Source organism: Strigops habroptila, chromosome 4 (genome assembly GCF_004027225.2).
Source record: "Strigops habroptila isolate Jane chromosome 4, bStrHab1.2.pri, whole genome shotgun sequence".
Classification (NCBI taxonomy): domain Eukaryota; kingdom Metazoa; phylum Chordata; class Aves; order Psittaciformes; family Psittacidae; genus Strigops; species Strigops habroptila.
This window is the reverse complement of record NC_046358.1, coordinates 62,728,002-62,754,949: the sequence shown is the minus strand read 5'-3', so window position 1 is coordinate 62,754,949 and position 26,948 is coordinate 62,728,002. Positions and strand designations below refer to the sequence as shown.

The 26,948-nt window shown below is 39.7% G+C and overlaps 2 protein-coding genes across 4 annotated transcripts in view; both read right to left on the bottom strand.

The window, feature by feature from the left end:
• The window catches only part of LGR4 (leucine rich repeat containing G protein-coupled receptor 4), an 87,890-nt gene extending 81,979 nt beyond the window's left edge, over positions 1–5,911 (bottom strand). Inside the window, exons 1-3 of one of the 3 annotated variants that reach the window (XM_030484054.1) lie at positions 3,183–5,243; positions 1,702–1,782; positions 501–867 (exon numbers count right to left, since the gene is read on the bottom strand). In XM_030484054.1, the coding sequence (XP_030339914.1) occupies positions 501–585 (85 nt within the window). In that variant the 5' untranslated portion in view covers positions 586–867; positions 1,702–1,782; positions 3,183–5,243. Of the gene's footprint in view, positions 1–500; positions 868–1,701; positions 1,783–3,182; positions 5,244–5,766 lie in introns of those variants that run through there. The other 2 variants (XM_030484055.1, XM_030484057.1) reach the window with 2 other exon arrangements.
• Positions 5,912–5,956: 45 nt separating this feature from the next.
• LIN7C (lin-7 homolog C, crumbs cell polarity complex component) lies at positions 5,957–19,174 on the bottom strand. Its single transcript, XM_030484058.1, has 5 exons — positions 19,102–19,174; positions 13,764–13,882; positions 12,573–12,644; positions 11,992–12,201; positions 5,957–9,523 (listed from the first exon to the last, which is right to left on the bottom strand). The coding sequence occupies exons 1-5, from the start codon at positions 19,136–19,138 to the stop codon at positions 9,368–9,370; spliced, it is 594 nt and encodes a 197-aa protein (XP_030339918.1). The 5' UTR covers positions 19,139–19,174; the 3' UTR covers positions 5,957–9,367.
• Between the last annotated feature and the right edge of the window lie 7,774 nt (positions 19,175–26,948).

Here is a 26,948-nt window from a genome sequence, read left to right as displayed (position 1 = left end):
TTTGTTTGAGCTGTGGAGAAACCACATTCTGCTCTTCTTCAGGGAAACTGGAAAGGGCTATGAACTAGTCTATTGCTGCATGAGATCTTCAGGATTTAGAGCCCGATGTATAGGTAGGTGTCTGTGAAACTTTTGTCAAGCATTTGCCAAAGAGGCACTAGGAAAGCTGCAAAAATACAGGGAAAAATTACAAAAAACCTGGACACTGGGGCTTTCTTCTGCCATCGCTGCGAAACTCTCCAGCAATATAATCCCTCCTGACAAAAGTCTGACAAAAAATCCCACTTCAAAGACACAAATTCATTTGGATTTGATTGGAGTTCCATGTGAAAGAGCATGCGGATGAAGACCTGAAGCACAGACACAGAAATAAGTAGTTTGAAGTGTGACTGGAGCAGCAGAACGCCTTGAGGCTGGCGGGGGAATAAGAATGTAAAGCTCATAGTCACAATTTGTTTTGCTGTAAGAAACGATAAGACTTTATAAAACAGGTAGCTCACCAGTACTGGACCAGTACATCATTCTCAGATTTTCCTTCTCCAACACTGCTTTTGCCAATTGATGCAATTGAAGCAGTGGTGACATTTAAGTCAGAATTGTGCAGGTGGTTAATGCTAATATTGGTCCAAAGAGGGGAAAAGTCTGGCAGTGGGAGGTAAGGACTGACACTGATCCTTGAGATAAATGATTCTGTCCATGACTTGACACAGGCAAAACCAGCACCAGCTTTTTCACCTTCAGCGACTGACTGTCAGAGCTAAACTGAAGAGCCAAAGGGATGTGTGTGGAAGTTTCCATCTCTGCACTGGGGTAAGATCCTGTCGGTGGTCTGGTGGTGCTGGTCCTGCACCATGAGCTGCTCCATCCCTGGAATGAAAACACACAAATACGTGCAATTTAGAGCAGCTTTAGTTTTTAATTTATCTCTGTCTAGTGATTAAAAAAAAAAAAAAAAAAAAAAGGTTTACAGTCCAATAGGCTAGAGATAGAGCTGAAGGATATATCCAAACACTACTGTACCCAAGCATCATCAGCAAAAGCTGCTGCTGCTGCTATTTGTGCCTCATACTGCTAGAAATTCAAATAACACTTTGATTTCAGTTCCAAGGAAATTAATGGTATGCCGCAGAGCGCCACACGGTGCTGCTGTGAGGAGAGAAAAAAACAAGTCTGGAATATCTGCACTGATAAAGCAAGTTCTCTTAAAAATTAAGGTACTCTCCTTCCCAGAAATTAGGCTGGGGCTTTTACCCAATTGAAGTAGAACTGAAAATTGCTTCAGGAAACAAGCATCAAATGAAAGAAAGAGGCTAAACCAAGTTCAGAGTTTTGTTAAGAAAATAAAAGTAAAGATCCAAACGCTGGTATAGCAGAAATGACTTCAGACTCATAAAAATGGTTAGATTGAAAAAAATTGAGAATTATTTTGATAGGGTTAAAGGGTTGCCCAGAAAATTACTTTGTCAATATGAATTTTACACCTCTGCAACACAAGAAAAACTAACAAAGACAAGCAAGGCTACCAAGATCCAGAGTACAAAACCAGCACTTGGAAAGTAAAGAAATATACAATTTAAATACTGAATAAAAACAGAAGAGAAAATGAATTTTTAAAATGCTCATAATTAAACATTACCTTTATAGGTAAACAATACTCCCAATGGTGCAGTGCCTCTAATACCATTCCTGTATATGAATTACATGGTCCAGTGTGTAATGTATTTTGCGGTCTATCCTTGCTCAGTTATCCCAGAAGCTGCCTCTGGAATGCGGTAAGCTGGGCTGTGAATGGAAAAGGGAGGTTACACTGTAAGTACGAGAGAATAATACCAGGCAGCTTATTCCAACACCTTCAGTAAATTTGACAGAGCAAAGCCAGAAGAGAGGAGAGTCCACAGCAGTCGGGGGTTTGTTGGTTTTTTGTTGCTTGAGCTATTTTAGCCTAGTCACCTCCTCAGCTATCTAGAATTAGCTCTGGAGATTCTCCAGTACTAAATATTCACCTTGGAAAAAAAGGGAGAACAGTTCCCACTTTAATATAATAGCATCATAACATAACAGATTAATTTTATCATAGCACTCTAACCCAAGGTTAATTTTCCTCTACAAAATTATTCATTATAAGCACATGAAACCAAGATTTTCTGCAGATGTTCTAGCATGAAATACTTTTAACATTAAAACAAATCAAACGATAGCCAAAGTGAAATCAGCTCATGACTGGGCGTTTACATATGATGAGCAAATGCTTTGCAGGGAAGGGGTCCCAAAGAAGTAGTATCATAGAATCAGATAAGTACAAGAAATTCAGTGGATGCAGAGCCACTGTTAGTAAGAGCTGAGTAGGGAAACACCCTGCAAGAACAAAGCCTAATAGCTCAAAGCCAAACCTACCCACTAATTCAACTGCTGAAAAGACAACATCCATATCCACTGATAGGTATTTTATGCATTTTAGCATATTTCAGGGTAGGTGGTCAGCTGAGAAACAGCAAGGCGGCAGGCAGGGGCAGGCAGGGCTCACCCAGCACACTCAAGAGGCAGAGAAATGGCCCTACTAACAGCACTTTCCCCAAAATCCTCCCCAGGAAACAAGAGTTTTATTTTAAGCCACACAGTGTAGTTTTAACTTTTTTTTATATGCCACCAAAGCACTGAGCAGTATAAAATTTAAAGCAAGACATTATACTAGGAATTAAAAAACTTAAGTGAAGCAGTGCTTTAAGGGTGAGATCTGCTTTCGCAGAGTACCAGCTTGGGGATTATGTAGCTTTAAATCCTACTTAAACCCTGTTTTGAGGAATTATAGTGGAGCCCAAGTAATGTAAAGGAGTAAACTTAACTTCAATGATAAATTACTCCCAGAATGTGTCCGCAATCATAAGCTGTTTAGCAAAATATTATTAGAGCTCCTGTGTTAGAATTAATAAAATAATTTTAAGTTTTTTATCAAAGAAAACTTGATCTGATATATTACCTATCACCATCACAGCATAACCAGAACGCTCTGGGAAAAAAAATGCATGTGGAGCAATACATGGGAGCTTATAAGGGAACGATTAATCATAATGCAATCACTTGGTCACAAAAAATTTTCAGTGCACTACTAAAAAATTATTTAAGTCATATATATGAGAATATCCCTGGTGAAGACCAAGGGGATGCAAAATAAGGTTGGATACCTTATTTTGGCATGTTCTCCAAGATGACTAGGTCACTCATGAGACTGATTTCTTCCTCTACATGGAGGCTTAACGACAAACAGAAGCAGTGGGTTTGGCTTGTTGTAGCATGCAGTTCCTCATCGCTGTCTAATGCTTTGTCTGCGTTGTTCTTACTTAGATGCTGCAGTAGGACAGAGATTTTATTCGTGTTCCTATTTTGAAGAAGTATAAACATTACTCATATGTAGGCACCTTAGTTTCTGTAAGATTGACTTCAGATTGTCCTTTTGAAAAGCCCTTATGGTTACAAGGCAACTGACTCAATAGGCTCTGGCAGAGTCCCTATTACCAGAGTAACTGAGGAATCGCAGCCTGATTTTAAGTAGCTTTTACCTTGGGGGGAGGAAGGGAACTGCAAAGTAATTATGACTTATCATTAAGTTGAGCTATCAGTTATTAAGCTTTCTTCAAAATTTGGGGCATAAGCATACACTAGACATTTTGAGCCTATCTTACCCTCCCTGCCAATTATCCATCCTTGCCTTTTTTGCTAAGCAATTTCCCATCATTTCTGTCTGGCTTACCAAGCAGAGAGGTTCAAGTTTTGTTCTGTAGTGTGAAGTTAAAGCAAAACTCACTCTGCAGCTGCAGAACAAACTGAAGAGCTGCAACTGCCGGAGCACTACAGAGAACAGCCCTGCTTCTGACTCGCAGAAGGCAGGTTCTTACGGTTCTTCTGCCAGGTGGCACTCCTCCTGCAAATACTGAAGCCAGGCTTAATCCAAAGCCTGCCTTCAGTGTTTGCAGATGGGGTGTATGCCACAGAACAAGATGCAGACAAATAAATCCTTGAGAAGCCATGAGCGTTTATCCACCTCAGGGATCGGCTCATTTGGAGGCAGCCAGCTAATTCCTGGAAATACTTTTACGTCATCTTCTCTGTCATTAGATGTTAAGAAGGGTATATAAAAGCTGAAAAAGCCTTCAAGTTCCGAAATCGCAGCCAAGGCTCAAGTCACACTATCTCTTTCCACTGTGGAGGGGCTGATGCCAATTCAACAACTGACACATTCTGATGCTCTCTAAGGGGCCAGACAGTTCTCAAAGATACTTTTGGCAGAGCAGAGCAAACATACCAGCCACTGATGGATTGCTACCTGGGCTGTAAACCCACTGGCCACCATACCAAGAATGACCTAACAACATGATACAGTGCTTAGCATGCCAGACAGGATATGGAAATTAACGTGAAAACTTTGGGGGACACCCAGGAAGAAGCAACAAACCTACCTGGCAATGCTTAATAAATGACACAAACTTCAAAGACAACCATCACTTTTCGTAACTGCAATCCTTTACCATCATGATCCATTTTTTTTTGTTGCTTCTTATTACTTATCTAGTTGCTTTCTGCTTACCTAATTAGAATTACTCTTGGTATGTCATTTGAATACATCCTCGCATTTCTCTAAAGCTGTTGCTGTACATGATTGGATTGCAGTGTGCTCCACATCTAATGCCAGCAGCAGCTCAGACACACGTTATCCCCATTTAATGCTTTCACAAAACAGCAGCACAAATACAATTTCTTAGGGACTCCACATTTATCGTGCAGATGACTGGAAAAAAATCATGGCTACTGCAGGCTCTCCGCTTCAGTAAGATTCATTAGGAGCATGCCAAGAAAATAGCAGGTTTTAATATGTATATCAGAATGGGTATTTGCATCTCAAGCTGCCTGCTTGTGCTGAGGGATGGACTCATTTTTGTACCCCTCAGAGAGGAAAAAAAATAAAAAAATAGTTAAATTGGGCCCAAATTAATTGCAGATGAAACTGCAAAAAGCCTTATTCAATTTTCTATTAAAAAATTTTATTTTTCCTCCCACTTCTCAGAAACACTTATCTTACAATACCAATCCCAAACCCTACGATTTCTTAGCAATACGTTGAGGCTCTCTGGAGCCAAACTATTTGTCCTGTGTTTGTACACCGCAAAATGGGATCCTGATTCAAACCTGGGACTTCTAGGCGCTGCTGCAATGCCAGTAATACAATAAATTACTAACTTTTGTCTTTTACTTACAGCTCCTTGAAATAGGTGGAAGGGTCTATGACTTATTTTCCTGCTGTCAGCCACCCAGTCTCCAGCACAGATTAGATTTGATTCAGACAACACTATTGTACTGCTTGAGCAGAGAAGCAGAGCTGTGATTAGATAAGAACCAGGTAGAGGCGGTTTTACTTACCGTTGGAAGCACACAATTCCAAGTCTTGCACTGTTTGGGAAGATGACTTCTTGATGGCATTGTTGGGGTGTTTCAGGGTTTTTTCCACCTCTACAAACCTATTTTCTAGATAGGCAAGGAGAAATCAGAAAAAAAACATGGAAGAACATGTGTCTGAGCTGCCTAAAAGAGATGGTACGATGGAAAAGAAAAAAATAGAAATCCAGTAACTACATAAAAAAACCTGGATAACTTAGGTCGACATGCAGGGGGCAGGATAGAACGAGATGATCTTTAAGGCCCCTTCCAACTCTAATCATTCTATGATTCCACTTTTGCCTTCTATGCTACCAAATCAGATTAACTAGCCGTTTGGAGTAGGAAAGGGAAGATCCATAAGCAATCAGGAGAACTAACTAATAACAGCTTGAAGGTTTTCCTCTTTGGACTCCCACACACATGCAGGGTGTTTATGTTGAGCCCTAGAGATTATGAACACCCAATTACAGCAGCCTGAAAGCAGTGCTCAGAATAGAAAGTCAGAAGAAAAACAGCACAAACACAATGCATGCAAAATTTAACTTTTATTTTTCTGTTGATAAAACCCAAAGATCTCTCACAGCAGCAACAGATGCAGAAATCATCTGCAGACATGACACCTCAATCTCTTTGCATACCCAAGTATGCCAAGTTTGTAAGGACTGCATGTTAACACAGTACAGGCACTGCTCAGTAGTAACAGAGATGAAGTTTCTTGGCATATTTTACTCCATCCTTTCCTCAATAGTATAGGATTTTCATAATAGTAAAGATAAGTATTAATAAATTGTCTGTTTATAGGATTTTTTTGTTGTTGCCACTTAAAAACTTTATTAAATTCTACATGTACAATTTATATGCCCAGATACACCTCCCCACGTTTTGTAGTAGTTGGCAAGCTGTATCCAAAATGCTACAACTCAGAATGAAAATGCTACCGCATTTAGCACCTCTAGCTGCACTAAATATTTCCATAAAGTTATAAAACACACCTCTTGGTTCAGTAACACAAGGGATACAGGTTTTAAAATGCACATTTCTATCTCGCATCCATACCCTTCTTTAATATATATATATTTATATATAGCTCTAAACCATATCTCTACTATTTTACAATTAAATTAAAACACATCCACAATTGGTCTAACTAGTGATTTTGGTCTCAATACCTTAAACATCAGTTGTTCCATAAAAATATACAATTCAGCAACATGGTTGTATCAGTAACATGGGGCCTGTTGAAAGAGGCCCACAACACACAACCAACGCAATTCAGTGCTCAATGTCATCTAACTGATAAACATCTATACTACATTTTCAAACTACCGGTATCTTTAAAACCCAAATTTCTCTTTGCAGGCTTACCATGCTTGCAAACATGCAGAAAGCAATCACATTTCTCACTTGTCTGTAGCAATCACAATGTTTTTTCCAATAGGTCAATTGACAAAGCACAAACTTCATGCTGTCATTTTTAGATCACTAACCTTTTCCTTTCTTTCACATACTGAATTATTTCACAGTGGATCTCCTCCATGTGAACAGATTAGGGATTAGCCACGTAGTAAGAACTGCACTTTTTAGTTTAAGCTTTTAAGAATCAAATTCTAACAGTCAATTAGGATGCACTCATAGCTGCCATATGAGTGAACAAACACCCAGTAGACAATCAAGTTAATTCGAGATATATACTAAAAGGCGAAGCTTAAAAAACAAAAACCAAACCAAAAAGACCACAAAACCTAAACTGTATGAGTACAGCCTCAAGCCTGGAAGATTCCAAGAAGAGGACCTCTGTCCAGAATTATTCTTCCCAACAGCAAACAAAAACCGTGCCACCACCAAACACACTTGAGATAAGATATTAGTTGCTTCCAGCTGGAGATTCCTTGTAACTACCACAGCATCACTCCACAGAAAGTTTTACAGCAATGGTGATGTGCAGTACTTATGCAGTACAAACAAGAATCCTCCAAGTCAGAAGCAGTCAGTAATAACACCCCAGACAAGTTCACATGTCACAGTAACCTGGCATATAAGCTTCAGAACATTCTACTCTTATACATGTAATAACCAATAATTTAGGTACTAACTATTCCAAGACCAAGACAGTCAGTCTGTAGATAAGACTACAACAGAACATACTAAAACCCACAAGAGGTATGACAATTAAGATGAATATTTCTTTTAAACAGCAGAAAGTCAGGGAAACATCTGGAATTCTGTTGCACTGCATTAATATAGCTTCTGTTTCCAAGTATAAAAATACATCTAGAGAGTCAATCCAGAACTGCATACAGAATTATATCCCCCCATTAACTGCTTTAAAATTAGTACAAAATAAGTTACAGGAATGATTGTTGCAAATTTATAAGTGTCAGTATTAGAAAAATCATTATATGAGAACACCAACTGTAAATTATTTACAGGCGAGGTAATACAGTTTCCATAATAATGAATTACAATTTAGCGTAAGTGTAAAAATCATGTCCTCACCAAAACATTACAAAATCTGGTATCATTATCAGCTACACAGTAGATCATGATTAGGTTTTGCAGTTGATATACAACATACTCTTAAGAAAAGTGCCAAAATACTGCTACATAAGAATCTTTTTCCAAAATCAGTCAGGAAAAAAACCTGCAGATTCTATGTTAAGGAATCCCAAAAGGAAACAGGAAAAAAAAAACAAACGGATGCCAATTGTACAAGTATGTCTTATTAAATGCCTTTGAAAAACCTGCACATTCAATTCATGCTTAAAGGTCTGACATGAAAGAGGCCTATTAAAAAAAAAAATAAAAAAATCTAGAAATACCAATATATGCTTTTCCGGGGTTATCTTAGGCCATTTTAAAAGTACACATTCCTCTTAATGCATGAAACCTATGCAGACTGAAAACATTCTAAACATGGCTGAACTGCTAAGGGTTGTTGTGATCAGTAGCTCAAAGTCCTGCTGGATGCCAGTCTCTATTGGTGGACCCCAGAGGTCTGTACTGGGGCCCATACTGGGTAACATATCCACTAAGGACAGGTGTGACAGGACAGAGCACACTCTCAGCGAGCCAAAGGGACCTCAGCAGGCTAGAGAAACAGGAATCTCTCAAAGTTCAGCTAAGATAAGTGCAAAGTCCTACACCAGGGAGGAATAACTCCACACACCATACAGGCTGGGGCCAACCTGCTGCAAAGCAGCCTTGCAGAGAATGATACCAAGCTGACCATGAGCCATTGTGTGCCCTCATAGCAAAGCAGCCCAGCAGTCTCCCCGTCTGCATCACGAAGAGCACTATCAGCAAAGATGAGGGAAGTGATTCTTCCCCTCTGCTCAGCCCTGGAAAGCCACAACTCAAGTGCTGGGTCCGGTTTTGGGCTCCCCCTCTATACAGACATGGGCATTACAAGAGCAAGTCCAGCAAAGGGCCACAAAGGTGAAGTGATTGAAGCATCTGACAGACAAGGAGAAGCTGAGAGAAAAGGGATTGTCTAGCCTAGAGAAGGCTCAGGGGTGATCTTACCAACACGTGTAAATGCCTGACAGAGATGAGTATAAAAAAAGAGCCAGATTCTCCTCAGTAGTATCCAGTGACTGGACAAGAGGCAATGGACTCCATTTAAACATAAACACAGACCTCTGCAGCATCAGGGAGATCAAACACTAGAACAGGTTGCCTAGAGATTTTCTGGAGTCTCCATCCTTGGAGATGCTTAAAACCCCAGCTTGCTGCAGTCCTGAGCAACCTGCTCTAGCTAACCCTCCTCTGAGCAGGGGCCTTGGACAAGATGATCCCCAGGAGTCCCTCCAACCTCAATCATTCTGTGATTCTGTAAAAAGGACAGGGTCTTTTATAGCCCAGGCATTGGACCAACTGAGTCATAAACTATAAAAACACAAATGGAATATATCTTCTCCTCAAGTTATTGCATTCAAAGTTAATTTTGCTGCCTGCGTTTTGCTGATCTCATTTTTTCAAATCTCGACTCCATTTCTTCCAGGACCTTTGGTGTGTATCGCACAACTAATTTAACCTTTCCTTGAGCTGCCTTCAGCAGTTCTACAGCTTTTTCATGGTGTTCACCTTCGACGCTCTGCAAAGCATAAACCATGGAGTATAGTATTAGTAAAGACACATACTGAAAACAGGTTTTTTTAATTCTTTGTACAATTTCTAGACAATCAATTATTGCAGTTTTCTAGTTTGAAGACTCCACAAGGACAACGTCATCCACATTCAAGACTTATTCCTCAGCAAAGCAGTAAGAGGTGATGATAAATATACTCGTTAGTATTAATAGAGTACTGCAAAACTTTTGGTCAGGTTTATGCTGAACAATCACATTCTGTATTTACATACAATAAGTGAAACAAGAGTAACATTAGGCAGTCCTGAAATTACACTTAAAACCCAACAACTTCAGGAGGACACTTATTTAAAACTCGATTGTTTTTCTTCTTTCTGGATGCACTTTAAATTCAGCAGTCACCCTCTATTTACCTAATAAGTTGCACAGACAACCGCAAGATAGCTGCCTTCTTGATGTTATCCTGTGTTATGACAGGGCAGAACAGTGCATACTGAGTGATGCGCTAGAGCAGCTAACATGCAGCATGCTGCTTATCTTAGTGCTCCACATGTCTCTCCATTAAAGTAAGGTTTTCAAGTTAATTTCCTCTAAAGTGATTCAGAACAGCCTAACTCAACTCAGTAAGAACAAAATCAAAATACTTTCCTAAAACAACTCCCAGAATTTATCAGGGTTATACTAGATCCACCTAATTACAAATTGTAAGCAACAGTCCTCAACAACTGCATCCAAATATGCATTCCTGCACAGCACACATTTTATCAAGTTTATTAAACACAATGATGGGACTACCCCAAGCCTACCTCCCACTGGTGCTATTAGAAGCTAGAAGGCAGGTGATGTACCTGTTGATTGGAGGGTTTTCCCGATACTATAACATTACTTACAGAAAAAAAGACAACAGTTAAAAAAACCCAAGTTTCTCTTCTATCAGACTTAGACAACACACACATTTGAATGTTTTCATTCATGTTATTCAAGCGGATGTGTAGGCTGTTCTGGTTAAAACCAGTAATAAAAGGTGGTAAAGGTCTATATTTAATTATATCAACATGCCTGAAATTCTGGAGTATATTCAAAATCTCCCATCTGAAAAAAAACACAAACTTGTTTTAAGTCACAGTCTTGGCAGTGACTTTTTTAATTATTACATCAGTAATTACAAGAAAATGCCTGTCACATAGTAAGATGACAGGATTCCATCTGTAAATATCAGATGTTTTTTCTGAGACATTAGCATTCTCAAAAAGCGTTTTATGCACTCACTCACTGTATTCATACGATGGCAATACATATTTAGACATGTGCTTGCACACACATGCGGTCCTCGTTAGCTGTACAAACTGCCTGATGATCAGGTTCAGTTTTGGGTGGTGGTTTTTCTTTTAAGAGTGCCTGTGGGTGAGGAAGGCCTCATCTGAAGAGAGTTCTACGCTTGTCCCTCAACACTTAATGCTTCAAACTAACAGGAAGGCTAGGCCAAGGAAAGTTGCATCACTACGGCCATCCATGTCACTCATTTCCTGAAAAGGACAGCTGGACTCCCAAATAATAGCCAGGAGCTGAGTATGCCAGAGATCTACCATAGCAGGGACTTCCCAGAGTACAGACACCCAGTTAGCCTCTATTCCTCCAAGTGTCAAAAACTCCACCACTCGAATTACGGAGTACAGGGTTTAGTTTGACCCTCAGTCTTCAAATACAGTTCAGTTTGCAGAAGTAGTGATGAAACCAAAATTTTAAGCTATCATACAGCTTCTCTGCAAATGAAAGCACTGGTTTGAGAAATATCTACATGCATTTGACTAGCAGCTGCCTTAAGTCAAAGCCTGTCCGTAGCCTCCTCTTTCCAGCCACCCTGTGTTTTGGTTTTTGTATTCTAACTCTTTAGAAGATACTCATTAAAAATAAATATCCACAACAGCACTTGATACACATACTGCTTAAGATATGGTGAAAAGCCTCTGGTTTCAACGGTCAGTACACTTAAGTGGAAGGAAAAAAGTATCACTCAACTGAAAACACCACCTTGTAGTTCCATCTTATTACAGCTTTCATTATGCAGTAGCATTTTTATGGGGATAACGAGAATCTGCTCCCTCTAAGGCAACACAGCTTAATTTATTACTTACCTTAGAAGGTGCAAAAAACTACATTAATTAAAATCTGCATCAGGAAACTTGGGTTTCACAACACAATACCTGGAGTAAAAGTATACAATCCCTCAGAATGTGAAATACTGACATAAATAGTGCAGTTCCCAAGTGAGACACATAACCAAAGCATAATCCTAGAACTCTCCAATGCACACAACTTCACAGAAACCTAAGCAAGTTGCACTTGCAAGGACAAAAAGAAACTATTTCGTCAAGATTAAAAGGCAGCATCGAGCTTGTGCCATGTATATTCTCCGTATGCCCCCAAGTGGAATCAAGAAGTCACTGCTACATAAAGTGAAAACCAGTTCCTACCACTCCGTTTACAGAAAGCAGCTGGTCTCCACGTTTCAGGCCTCCGTGCCTATCAGCTATACCGCCGGGGATAATACGAGAGATATAGATTGGAGAATTTTGTTCTTTGCCTCCCATAATGTTGAATCCAAGACCTTCTTCGGTTTTGGGTAGTTCAACCACTCTGGGATGGGAATGGCCTTCACTAGCAGCAAATGCAGCTACGGTGGCCTGCAAGAAACAAGATTTTCCTATTTATAAGAAATTAAATATAGACCTCTTAGCTAGACACAGTGAGCAGACTGGAAAAGTATTTTTATCTCCAAGTACTGAAATGTGAAGACAAACGAGATTAATTCTCTAGGTACCACGGAATGGTATGTAGGGAATAGATAGTAGCTTGAAAAATTCAGAACTCCAAGAATAAAATTAAAATGGAACAATCTTAAAAATATCAAGTCTTTTGTTATATCTTTTAATAACCTGCTAAGCTTATCCATTTTATCAGACATCTAGGTAATATTCTACTGAAATTTAAATAATAATCTGGTTCTGAAGTAACAAACTACTGTATTTTACACAAGTTACAGTTTGGCTTTTACCTTTGCCGTTGCATTAGCTCTAACTTCTGGGCTACTGCTGATATCCACAGTTTCATATACATGTTCATACACCTTTAGAGACAAAACAGTTAAAAGTATGGGGGAAACAGATATTTTTCTGCTTAGATAATACAACAAAATACCAGGTATAATGAAAAAATGTGTAAGGTAAGAAGTACACACCTCTAATAAGTTACTCCCTAATTCACTACAAGGTGTCAAGTGACAATCTACCATGCGACGAAGAAACAACTCTCTTGATACCTTTATTGCTCAGTTAGTCCATGCAGATCTAAATCTCAGCCTAAATCTTCCTCCTTCCACAGCATCCAAACCTTACCATCAATTCATAAGTGCTTATGGCTAGTCTAACACATGACTAGATGCATGGATTACTATCTTCTCGTCTGATTCGATGTGAAACTCTTCAATAAGGATGCATGCAAAATCATTTAAAGAAAGCTCTTCAAAGCTCTCCTAACAACCCATCCCTTCCCTTAAGATCCCCATTTTTCCTTCAACTGATGCAACTAATTGAATACCTTAGGAAAAAAAAGGGTATTGAAAACACAGTGGCAAAGAATACTTATGGTAGGGAGGTGCTTACACTGAAGGCTAACCCACATCCTCATATCTACCTCATAACTTGGATGTGCTAAGCAATAAAACACACTGTCCTCAACAGGATGAGGATATTAAGATGATACCTGTGTCTAAAACCACATCTTTTAAATTATTCCAGGTGTTATCATCAGTGGAAGCACCAACAACAATAGCAAGGCATACTCAATCACCTAAAAATCTCTAACAGAGTAACTGGAATGAAGATGAGGTGGTGCAAGGCTCCACCTTGAGGTAATGTGGATATGGCTTAAAAGGAACATAGGCAATTGGTACTTTGTCCATTCTTACATTCCAAGAGGATAACAGCATGCTAGCTGCCAGTAAGGACAGACTCTCAAAATAGCCTCTAAAAAAGTTATTTGCTCCTGAGCTATTAATACACCTATGCTATCCCCAATTATTGTTCTTTTCTTCTGAACTTTTAAAAGTAAGTCCTGTTCTATGAAGCTGTGTAAATCAAATTCAGCTCTTAGAGCAAAATCAGATTACTGCGCTGGGCACAAAAAGGAAAAAATAAAACATACTGGGTTTTAACTAAAGGTAACTGCTTAAGTCAAGTAAACTTACCTCCCTTACAGCATTACAGAATTCACTTTGAAGGACCCTTTGCAACGCCTGTAGCTTTTGTGGTGGCACTTCTCCACTTCTCTGTAATTTTTCCAGCAGCTCAATTGCTCTGCAGATGTCTACAGAAAAATAAAGCACCAGCAATGAGGAATGTCTGAGGAAATTACAGGTTTGGTTTTTCTTTCTTTATTTTAATGGAGCAGTCTTTGTGTGTGCACATTTTAATATATAGCTTTAAGGTGTATACCTTGGATTTCTCCCATAAAACTATACATCTACAAAATGTTACAATAAAACACTCTACTTTCAAACTATTTTTAAGTCAACCACAGCATCCAACCCTGTAAAAAAATCTGGAGTTATTGCTGCCACATTACACAGACAATCTGATTTTTCCTTGAAGTTTAAATCAGACTAAAATATTTCATTGATATATACACTATCAACATCTCTTATGCGTACTTCATAATTTATCTACTGCCATTGATCACATTTTGTTAAAACTAGCAAACCAGCTAAAATATTGTCAAAAACACTAACATTCCTTTTATATTAAAAAAAAATAAAATAAATTAGTTCAACAAGACTACATTGAATACTTTCCCTACAACAGAGCTGAGACCTGGCCTATTACCCTCCAGTGCTTAGAAAAACAACCAAGCTTCTTTTGATATTCTCAGTTGAGAATCTCTCGATTTTAGAACCCTCAACCCCAAACTTCTTTGTTCCAGTTCCTAGAAACTTGTTCCCAAGAATTCATGATGTCCATATTCTTATAAACGCGAATGCTGCTTTGTGAAACTGAACTCCCTGTGAAGAGTTTAATTCCAGACCCCTACGACTCAAGAGAGGCATCGAATGCCATGTGACATGCTCTTGGCAGCTCTAGAAGAGTACAAGATATTGCTATCCCTCACTTTTATTTTCATTAGTGATGATTCTGAATCACGCAAGTCCTTGAACAGAAGTAGAACATTCTCTCAGAAAAGCAGATAGAAAGAATTAGTTTCATTAGCACACAGGCAAAGAAGCAGTGATTAATCTATTATATAAATAAGGTACAGATTATTTTAGAAAAGGATGGCGTCTGGGACACTGCTATGTACCAAATGCATTACTTCCTTTTTTTCTGTAATTAACCTTTAGGCAACCATTTTTCATGTGAACGCACTCAATGGCACCATGACAGCACAGAAGATGTGCAATAGCCATGAACTTCTAAAGGCAAGTTTAAGAAGAGAGAATTTACATAACAGGATGAAAAGACAGGCGGGTGTATGTTCTGAAATGCAGGTCAAATGCACTGAGCAGAGACAACTCACACTCATGTTCTGTCCACTTTGTGAGTTAGCAGACACACCTGCAGGTGGTACAGTCAATGAAATAAGGTACAGCTTAACCTCCCAGGCTGGTCATCCACAGACTGGAAACGAGTCCTTTATGGAAGAACATCCAAGTATTATCACTATAGCCACAAGACACAAATTATTTCAGATGAGAGTTAAGATTTCTATGTGCCATGAGAACTTGGCAGTTTCTGGCAAGCATTTCCAGGCTTCACAAGCACCAGTTACGTAAGGCAAAGAAGTATCAAACCCTAAATTTTAGCTATTACTAATCCAAAGCCCTCAGCGGACTCACTTCACACAGGCATGCCTATTTGCTTTTTGTACAATTACAAAATGCAAAAACACTTCTGAAGCTTTTAATTTCCTAATATACATTGTGCGTTTCAATTAACATACAAAATAGTTGGTGAAATTAAAGAAATTCTAGATGTGATTGTTGATTACTCTTCCAGTGATGAAAAATCCCCAACATTCTTAGTAGTCCCTGTGTTCAGCAACAGCAGTGCAAGTTATCTGAACTTCATCAAGTCTCGCACTGAACAGCTTGAAGTAGAATGATCAACAAATGGCAACAGCAGCACTTCCAATCCTGCAACACTCCATATATTCATGAAAAAAAGTCTAGTAAGTATGTAAATTACAATACAGCTATCATGTAAATACTTGCAGATGTTTGCAGACAAATGACTGTTTCATGCACAGGAAGAGTACAGTTGTACACAGCTGTGCCTTAGTCTGGGGCCCATGAAGCATGTTAAACTGTAAGGTGCATGAACTCGTTATCTAACAATTTGATTAGGATATTGCAAGAAATCTTAAAGAATGAGAGCAATCCAGTGATCCAAAGAGCAGCTGCAGAAATGAAGACTCCAGAAACAGTTTTGCTAATTTCTCCTTTTTTTTTGACCTTCGTGTTTCATCAATAAACTAGATATATATCCTGCCTGGATCTCCTATGAGGTGAAATGTTTAACTACATAGCACCTTATACCCTAAGGTAAAATTGGCTAGTTTGGGAACAGTTGTGTCTTTCATGAAGCGTAGACTAAGAGCATAGAATCAGCTTGTCAACAAGTGATGGGATACACTGAAATGGATTCCTTTTAGATGAAAATAAAGCAGAAGACAGCAGTTTATTCAACAGCAGTTGAATAAAAAAGGGCTTTCAGATCAAAGGACCAAGCTGCTGCTGTTAAAAACCCAAAGCAGACAAATGCAGCACAAAAGTCAGCTAATCGGCACTCTACAGATCTCCTTTTACCATACTGTTCCTCTGGCTCAGGTACAGGCGATGGATCCCACTACCCACACACTTTCCCCCCCAACCTAAGAGTTGTTTTGTTTTATCCTGTTGACAGGACCCCATTATATCAGCCTGAAAGTGAAATGAGTGTAACTTTCTCCTACTGAACTGCATTTGGCACTATCAGTCAGAAGCTGAAGGTTCAATCTCTCCCAGCAATACTGCTCTGGAAAGGAACTACTCTGGCTGGGAACAAGTGGCAAAACACACCTTTCATTTTCAAGAAAAGGTTGTTGACTGCTCTGCTGATGTAGTTTGCTTCCTCCTGAACTACTGCTTGTGATATGATCAGCTGAAAGCTGTCTTCTTCACAATATTATCATTATAATTTATCCAACTGTTCCATACCAGAGGCTGAAATGGAACCCTACAGAATTGACAGTGATGGATTTCCACAAGGATCAATGTAGAAATGACACCAGAGGTAGGTAATTAAAAAAAACACCCATAAAACTCACTGCAAAATGAAATCCACACATAACCAAAAAATGGATTTTCTTTTAACCTTTTCATCCTTTTTATATCAGTTGCCTGTTCCTCACAAATCATTTTTTGTGCTCACAGCATCAAAGTCCTTAAAAAGTAAGATACAGTTAAACAAAAAGAATGTGGGGAAAAAAAGACAGCAAGATGCCACCACTCCAAGCATATGTGTGAACAAAACACAGAAAGAGAAATGCAGCATCCTCATAGATACTCCTGATTAACCACCTCCACTGCTTATGTTCAAATAGTCTGGATTCCCAAGCTGCATGTAGAGTTATCACACATCACCACCAAACCATAAGAATAACTTCAAAATGTTAAATGTTGTTTCATTCCTGCCCTCCAGTGAATTTGGGTGGTGGTGTTTGCAATGCAGCTTGGAGGAGAGAACAGACGGGAAGAATTTCCAATTGCCCTGATGGTAAGCATATGGTAACCATTTTAAATCAGCTCTTTTTCCACACTATTCTCTCCTTTCCTATGCTATATACCAACAACACCAGTGATGTTCACTTTCTACTCTCTCCTTTCTTATGCTATATGCCAACAACATTAGTGATGTTCATTTTCAAGCTGCTGCTGATGCATCGGATTATCTGCAGTCAGCCTCACACAATTAACAGAAGTTATTTATTTCGGTAAATACGGCTCTGGCTTTTGTGGGCCCATTATACTGTGCTCCCTTTTTCTTTTCTTAAAAAGGCCAATATGCCAGAAGACTAAATAGCTCCTTTGTTCCACTGATCCCTAAGAAATGCTGCAGATTTGTTTACTTTCATGGATAGCGCATAGTGGCAGAGTAATGAGGTGGAGAAGGATGCTGCCCGAGGTTTAACTCCACAGACCTACCAAAAGAAACTAATCCACTGCCAAAGCAGCTGCCCTAATTAACAAGCTTTGGAGTAGGAAGAGTAGGTGAGCCGTGGAGTCGGAAGCAACATCCTTATATAAGTCACTATTTACAGACCTTCTCTCACACAAGTGATTCACTTGTAGAATGAGAAAAAGGGTCAGGCAAACAGAAAAAAACACTTCTGTGGTAACTAAAGTGTGATAGAACCACACATGGGTATGTACAGTGTGTTATACAACTATAAAAAAAGCATCTAGCACTGTGAGCAAAGGTGGTGGTTCCAATGTAAATGGCAGCAAGAAAACAGTTCATCCAGTCATCTACACTCAATTACTTTCCTTTTCAAAACCGAGATTTCTGATTCTCAGTATTCTTTTCCTATTTAAATTCCACTTTCCAATCCCTACTTTCCTAAATACACATTAATAAGCCCATCATATATATTGTTATACAAGCATGTGTTCACTGAGCTACTGCGGACCTTGCACAGCTCTGAAAAACCACCCTGAAGAAAGTTTATCCTTGTTTCTTAAAATCCCTGGATACAAGACACAAACGTATTACAGAAAAAATACCTAACTAGGGTCTGTATTTTATCCATTTTCTTACTGATTCTAGTACACACTGTATGGTATTAACACCACAAATTTAGGCTAGAAACTGAAATATCAGGATGAAACCATAAACGTGAGAGGGCAAGAGTTGAGCAGAACCACGGACAAGTGCAGAGGGAGTCCTGAATGTGTCAGCTGTCTTCTATGAAAACAAGTAAATTATTATTACTAAGACACAGCCTAACAGATCGAACTTAAAGCTAAGAATTCAGCCGAGTTCAAAAGTAAGCTTTCCCAGGAGAGAAGCAGAAACAAGGAGCTATCAGAGACGCTGGCACTAGCAGAGGCACAGCAGACACATCCACAGGAAGAGGTCTGTGGCCAGTGCATCCATGGAAACCCAGCCGCGCACTGAAACGCGAGAAAAACCTGCGTGAAGAAAAGCTAAAGCAGCAAGTCCGGCCAGCACAAGCAAGAACCAGAAGCAATGGAAAACATTTCCAAAGCAGGCTCCTATCTCGCTGCCTCCAGGGCAGAGGGGCCGCTCGGAGCCCCGCAGAGGGCAGCACTGCTGCCCGCTCTCGGCTCCCCCGCGGCCCGGCCTCAGGCGACCAGGCCTCAGCCGGGGGTGAGGAGGAGACGGGGAAAACCGTCCTAAGGGCTCGGGCCAGCCCGCCGGCAAAGCGCCACGGGGCCGGGCTGGAGCAGCAGCGCCCCGGCGGCAGCTCGCCCGCGGCAGCGAGCGACCACAGAGCGGTGAGGAGCGCCTGCCCCCAGCCGCCGCCGCGCTCACCTCGCTCCAACCGCACCGGCTCACTCAGCGCCGCCATCTTCTCCTCGCTGCAGCCCGCAGGGGAAGTGACGCAGCGCTGCCGGAAATGTCGGTAAGCGGGAGGGCGGGGCCGCTGCTGGCAGGCTGCAGGGTGGCGGCGCTCGTCGCGAGTGGGGGTTTTGTCGCGATAGCAGACAGCGGCTTTTGCGTGAGCGTGGCGGGAACCAGTGCGGTGCTCACTTCCCACTCGCTGGTGTAGCATGGACGGGAGTCCTGCGGGCTCAGCCGAAATTGTGTCAAAACCAGTATAAAACGCCCTCTGTGTCGGTTTTTTTTTCACACCACCTAACACGTCTCAGGAATTTTCACACGCTAAAAATGCCACGGAGGGTGTGCCTGTGTTTCTGTGCACCTTGGGTGCGCCTGGAGATGCGCTGGCAGTGTTCAAGGCCAAGTTGGACGGGGCTTGGAGCAGCCTGGCCTAGAGGAAGGTGTCCCTCCTGGTGGCAGGGGGTTGGATCTGGATGAGCTTTAAGGTCCCTTCCAGTCCAAACTGGGAATCTACGAAATGTTGTTCTGCCTACGTGAAATGGGAAGCGTGTACTTTACGTTGCTTGTTTGACATCAATTTAATCTATGTGTGGGACTAATGTATTGCATTTACCTTCTGTATTAAGTTGATGTACGTACAGTATGATTTAGATTAGATATTAGGAAGTTCTTTCCTGTGAGGGTGGTGAGACACTGGCACAGGTTGCCCAGAGAAGCTGTGGCTGCCCCATCCCTGGCAGTGTTCAAGGCCAGGTTGGACGGGACTTGGAGCAACCTGCTCTACTGGAAGGTGTCCCTGCCCGTGGCAGGGGGTTGGAACTGGATGATCTTTAAGGTCCCTTCCAACCCAAACCAGTCTGTGATTCTATGACGTACTTGGCTTTTTCTGGAAAAAAAGCAAGAGACTACTTCAGGACATGTACTTATATATGCCTAATTTCTACTAAGGGTATAACTCTTCATGTTTGGCTTTGATTTTACCCACGTTTTGTATTTATTTTTGCTTTGAAAGAGAATAGCTCTCAACAGGTCTCCAAGTGTCTGCTAACATGACAGTGATGTACTTCGCTCCTCTCTGTGATTCATTTTAATGCCAGTTCCTCTCATTTTGAGGGATGCAGCATGTGCATTTCAGTGAAAAGGTCATATGAATGGAATTTTGCAGGTGAACGAAATTAAATCCTCACAGACTAGTCTCCAGCAAGAAAAAGTGTTGTAGCAGCTGGAACCATAGAATGTTTCTGGAATAAAATCCAGATGTTTCTATCACAGTGGTACAGGAACTACCATTCTTGTCACAAGTGATTGAAGTTTTAAATAGCCTGCTCTGACATGGGACAGATGAGCCTATGGAGAAAAATTAGTATTCAGCAATATTTCATAAATCTTAAGGTTTTTCCAAAAGATGTGCAAGAAGAATACATGTTGAAACATATCTTTCAAGTGGCATTATTCTGATTCCAGTGAAGACTAAAGATTCAGAAGTTAAAACAGCTGTTTGAACTTTCTTGTAGACTCAGTGAACTGGACAATGACGTTGTGAGAATAGGAAAATCTGAAAAGCACATTTTATGAAGTGCTTCCACTGTCGTCTTCATAGCACTGTCCATCTTAAACCACATTGCTTCAGGAATTTGCACTGTTTTATACCTGCAGGGAAAAAAACAAAACCACAACAAAGGTTGTGTTATTAACTGTGATCTGTGAAGATTGTAATAGTTACTTGGTTTTGTTTGTGCTTGGTTTCCAAAAGGGAACTTAATTTCTATGGTTATATTTTATTTGAGAAAACTAGATCTTTTTACAACAGAAGTTCTATGGGTATCAGTGGGCTTATGATCTTGCAAAAGAAAAGAAGCAGTCAAAGTGCCTGATTATTCTTTTTGGCCTTTGCTTTTTTGTAACACCTATGAAACTAAACCAACTGAGAAAATACCTGAGAGAAAGCAAACTTTGGTATAAAATGTGACGTTGCTGTCTGGTTTAATAAAAAAGCTAAAAGTGGGCATGCATGCCTCTTCTGTGTCTTCCAGCAGGACCAAAGAACGTCAGGCCTCATGTTCCAGTGGAAGAAGCAGAATGCCAGGAAGGAAAATAAGGCTACATGTAATATATAAAAATAAAAAGCATGCATACCCATTTGTCTTTTCCTTTCTGAGGTAACATTTAAGTGCACTGCTGTATTTTTGCAGGACTGCCCAATTTTTGCACTGGTGTCTCTTAAGCTACAAAGCCAGGCATTGCTCTGGCAGAGGCATTTTAGTGCAATTTTTTGTCTTCAAAAATAAGAAAGGGAGTGAACTGCTGAGTCTGTAGCATGCTGTATTTTCTCAAGAAAAATTCAAAGCATAGGTGGATACTGACAAATGCAATATTAATATGACAAACTGTTTGTGCCATCCTCGTCAGGAAGTCCCTATCCTGGTAAGCGTTCGGAGGAAAAACAGGTCCCAAAAGCGATTCCCAAAGAGTGGGGGTGCTCCTCCTGAATGACTAGGTAAATGTATTTGCACAATAGTGGCTGAGAAGCATGAAAGTTCTAAGCATTAAACTTCAATTGATGCATTTTGCTAACTGTAATGAAATTACTAATTTAGACCCATTTGTCTATGTCACTCAAGCTTGTGACATTTTTACCAGAGTTACTTTAAATCTTCATTGATGAATTAGGTGAGGTGTTATCAGCTACGCTTTAACGCCACATGAAATATTGGTGTTGTGTCCTGCAGTATATGTCAGTTGGGCTTCTGGGAGCAAGAGCATCCTGCAGGTTTTTGTGTGTGTGGTGACTAATTAGAGTTACTGTGGAAGGATTATCAATAATCAAGTGATACAGCCTATGTCTTCATTGGAAAATAGTTGCACTACCAGTCTAAGAGAAAATGGAAATCAGTCTCTAGTGTGAGCTAACTTAAAATGAAAGCACAGTTTCTTTTGGGTGAGAGGTCTTAGTGTGTAAGAAGTTAATCCATAACTAAGAGGATGAGCTTTATTCATAAATTAATTAGTAAGGTCTTAATATTTTTATGATAGTCTCTTACCAGGCAGCCAAACATGGGGCCCTTTAATTCTGGACATTAGACACAGGTGGAGGGAATGCAAATGTGACAGGATATACTCCATGATTAGCTAGGCAAAATGCAGGAAGGAGGGTGGTTCAAGAAACTTCATTCACTTTCTTTCTGGCTTCTGCGCAGGTGCAAGGTTTGGGCTCAAGCTTCTCATAAGAAAGAGACATGGACTGAGGCTAGCTTTGTCTCTGCACAATTGTATCACAACGCTCTGTAAACTTACGACTTAGTTTGTTGGAAAAATACTTACCCTCTGTATGGGTCTATATACGTGTGTGTTCTTGTTTTAGCAGGACCAGTCCATAGTGGTGTTGTAGCTAGGTAGAAAATACTACTACCTAGCTACATGAATTTAATCACAAGGAGGGACTGTAAGTTTTGCTGGATACTACAGAAAACATTAGAATGCAGTGTTCTAAAATGGCATCATCCCAATAACATCCTTACAAGTGTAAAGGTGCTAATTAGTGCATTATTTTAACAGATAGTACAAATCACGCACCCACAGCATGTGTTTTAACATGCATATGGTCAGGAATGATCCCGAAGTGCTTTTAACAATATTAGGCAGATTTTAAGTCCACACTAAAAGGGATTTTACTTAATTACCTAGCTAATGCCGTAGAATGTATGTATGCATCCAGTTACCTTTAAGGAGGAAATGGCAATCGTGTAACACAGTACACCAATATGGTGAAAAAAAAAAATAAATTTACTGGTAATGGGTATCAGGACACAATGTATGCTTACAAAAATTGCAGAGGATTCTCTGCTGTCCACGAAGAACAATGTCTGCCTGGGAAACCTGAAAGGCCAAATTAACCATGATAGGACTTTCATTTGTGATTTGGGGCAAAGAAGAGAGTGCCAATTCAATTTTTATGTTATTAAGACATCCCTTTGCCTTAGGGCTACCATGTTGGTAGAATTTTATTGCTTTGATACTGCTGAATTTAATTACTTTAAATCTTTGACAGTTGCATTAGTATTTGCAATTCCAGCAATACTTTGATTCATTGGCCTAGTCCAGGGTGAGTTTCATGGTCTGCCACACACTGATTGATTGTCACTGTCACTGTTCAGGCTTTTATACCGATTGAAAAATGTGGTACCTTTCTGGTCATGCACATACTAGCATTTTTTCTGTTTTCATATGACAGATTTTTGCATTGTTACATGTCACAGAACATGCATTTTGATTAATCTCTCACACAATGGTTGATTAACATGTAGAAAGAGTCCAGCATTTTGGTACATGCCACCTAATCTCCATGCCAGTTATTTTTTCCACATAAAATTTGACTAGGTGAGTTGTGTCTGGATTTTTCTAGTCAATCCTGGCAAATGTGTGAGCACGTAGCAGACATGTAGAAGGCACTGCCTGTTACTCAGGGGTTTTTTAAATCTTCTCATTGTCATTCCCCTTGCCTTTTCTATAGATGAAAATGCTTTTTACTGGTGACAAGGCTGACAGAGGAAGCAAAGTCAAATTGAAAGTCAGTGGTGCATCTAAATGCTAACTACAATTAATACTCAGAAATAATTAAATGCATCTGCCTTTCCCACCACCTACCTCTCCCCCCCCACCAGAGGAAAATACTTGATCTTGCGTATGCTCCTTTTTAATAAAATGTATAATATCTGTGAAAGGCCTCATGCAGATGAGGCAGACTGACTGTATGATGTAATAAGCATACACTCTGTAGTACAGCTCTGCAGGAAACCCTTCACCATTAAGTCTTGAATGACAGCAAGTTTCTGTTTACAAAACAGAGGAGTATTATTATATATTAATAGTGGTATTATATAGTATAGTGTTCTATACAGAACCAAATCCTCCTTTCCAACACTATTTTGACAAAATTTACATTAATATTGTCATAATACAATAATTAAGCTGGCACAATTCTCACCTCTAAGCACATTTTCCTTGGTACAGAACTGAAGTCTTTCAGTGAATGAAATTGTGTTAATTGGTGAATTTCAGGAGAAACACAGGATGTTTAATTGCACCTTGGATGGGACAGTAATGTTTTTGAAAAGACTGCTATTAAGTTATGCCTTTCTGTAAAGTCAGAGAGATAAGATTGCATTAGCAATATTTGCCTGCCTTTCAAGTGCTTTGCTGAATAATCTTCTTTCACTTGTTATTTGAACCTTGAAAGTTTGAGTTTTTTAGTTACCTTAAAAAATAACTAAAGCTACCCAAAATAGATTTGGCAGAACAACCATTTGATAGAAGAATATAAACATGGTGAGTCTCCCTCTGCTTTCGTCGCTAGAAGCAGTGTGTGGCCTCTGGGAGGGGTGGTCAAAAGAAGAAACTCTGCCTCTGCAGTATGCTCTTCTTCCCACTTTAACTTGGCAGGGCTTTCTGAGTAGGAAAGGGATGGAAGTTGCAAATTCATTGTGCGTCCTGCACAGATACAGGCGTGAGTTAGCAGTGAATTCCAAAGATCAGCTTTTATTGAATTTAGACAGCACTGTAAAGGAGTACTTTGTTAGAAGAGAATGTTCCCCCCGAAAATATGATACAAACATCCACAAAGCCTTTCATAAAGAGACTTAAGGAAGACTTTCCAGATCTCAGTTGCCACACACACAAATCACACCTGCAAAAATAAAAGTAGGAAAATACTACATATTAGACAACCACTGGCTCTATGCAATGATTTCAGTGTTGTATAACACAGAGTAGACTTTTATGTTAGCCAGACTTAATATATTCTTCCTACAGTACGTATAACAAATTTTTTTTTACAGAAGAGAACGATTGAGCAGGAACCAAAAGTCATCAGAGTTGTATGAAATCTTACATTGTATGTCTTCATCGGGCAATAGAAAGTTTGCTATTTCACATCTTTGGAGAATAGCAATCCTGAGCAGATGAACTGCTGTGCTCAGCAAGGGTCACAGTACAGAATAAGCATCTGTGCTGTTCAGGACCCTGTGAGTGTTTAGACGAATTTAATTTCACCTTTTGGCTTTTTCCCCTGCATTGTGGTAATTTCTCCACTGTCTCAGGCTGCATTTGAGTTTTTCACTAACTCCAGTCAGAAGGACTTGGCTAGTCCTTCTGCAATGAACCATTTCTCTGTGTACCTTTAGATGAGCTATCTCAGAAGAAAGCTCACTGGGGCCAGAAAAGTCTCTAGAAAACACTGGTTTGACTCCTGGGATCTGAAATTATTCTGTTGTAGCTTTGCTTAAGTCATTAAATGTATGCCACTGACATAAGTGGGAGTTGGTCTAACCCCTGGAGGACCATTCAGTAAGGTAGTTCTTGCTCTCCTCTGGTGCAAGTGAGAAAATTTGAATACAATTAAGATATCTATTTAGGGTTTAGGACTGAAGAGCAGATGGACTTGGCTGTATGATTGCTAACACATTTCTGTGTTTGTAAAGAGGCTTTTTCTTTTTTTCTCTAGTGTTTTTTGCCAAATATGATTTGTAGATACCATTTCTCAAAGGTCCAATTGTAACAAAATGGATGCAAACTTCTAATGTAATATTAAGTGAAACTACTGTTGAACTGTTCATGCTTACAAAAATGCATCCACCATTTAGGATCCCCAACACATACTCCATTTCCATGTAATGGGGTCCTCTTGTACGGAAAGGAATCTAAGTTTCAAAGATATTTACTGTGTTTTCAGTAATATCACTGATGTTTAATGAGCTCCAGAAGTGTTTTGTTGTACATCGCTGAGAATTTAAAATTCATGGAAAAGCATTTATAGTGTATATGTAAAATTTCCTTTTAAAATATTTGAAGAATAATAATAAAACCCCATTATCTTCCTGTAGGCTTGTGTAGGGCTAGACCACTCACTGATGCAGATGCACGCAACCCTGCTGTCTCCAAGTCTCTGGCTCACTGGGATCTTACAGGCAGGGTTTGGTTCCTACGGTCCCAGGCATTTTGCTGTTAATTGCAATAGCATAAGGGCTGGACCACTCTAAACAGGTAACAAGTAGGTATGCTACCTCTTTGTATGTACAGTGCAGTATATACCATTAATAGATTTTCTCCACATCAGTAAGGATTTTCAGAGCTTACTTTCTGTATATTGAAGAATATATAGTGATTGTTTCCAAAAATGCAATCTTTACCTAGACTTCAGTCTCCCCACCAAAGGTGCCAACCTGATAGTGCTAGAAATAGATTTTGTTTTGTTAAAATAACTGATGTTATCATCTTTACGAAGCCACTAATGCTACAAGACCTTGTACTTCACTACTAATATTAAATAGACTACATTAGTGGTATCTTAACTGGTACAGCCTGTGCAGATGTAATACCATCTCCTTCCATACTATTTTATCACATTACTCTGGTTTCTAATCTTGCAAATGTTCTCAAGAGGAATTACTCACATGCATAAAGTAACCCGGTATTTTTTAATGTTTGCAGACTTGGGCCCCAGGTTACAATATCATTTATATTAAAATTGTTTCTGAGCATAAAAGGCTGCTAATTACTCCAGATTCTGTATCTAGGATTGTATTTTGAAGGGAGAAATACGTCTTATTTGTCTGATTTTATCTTTTCCTGTTTCCTTGTGGTCTGTTTTGTAGTTACACATGTGGGGAGCGTGATGCACATGGGAAAATATTAGATAGTTTGGTGATAAAAGTATTCTCTGTGCTCAAAGAATAAAGGACTGCAACTGATTTGACATTTTAGTCTCTTTTTGGCTAAAAAAACCCCAATTCAATTTATAATATGATTTGTCAAGCCATATT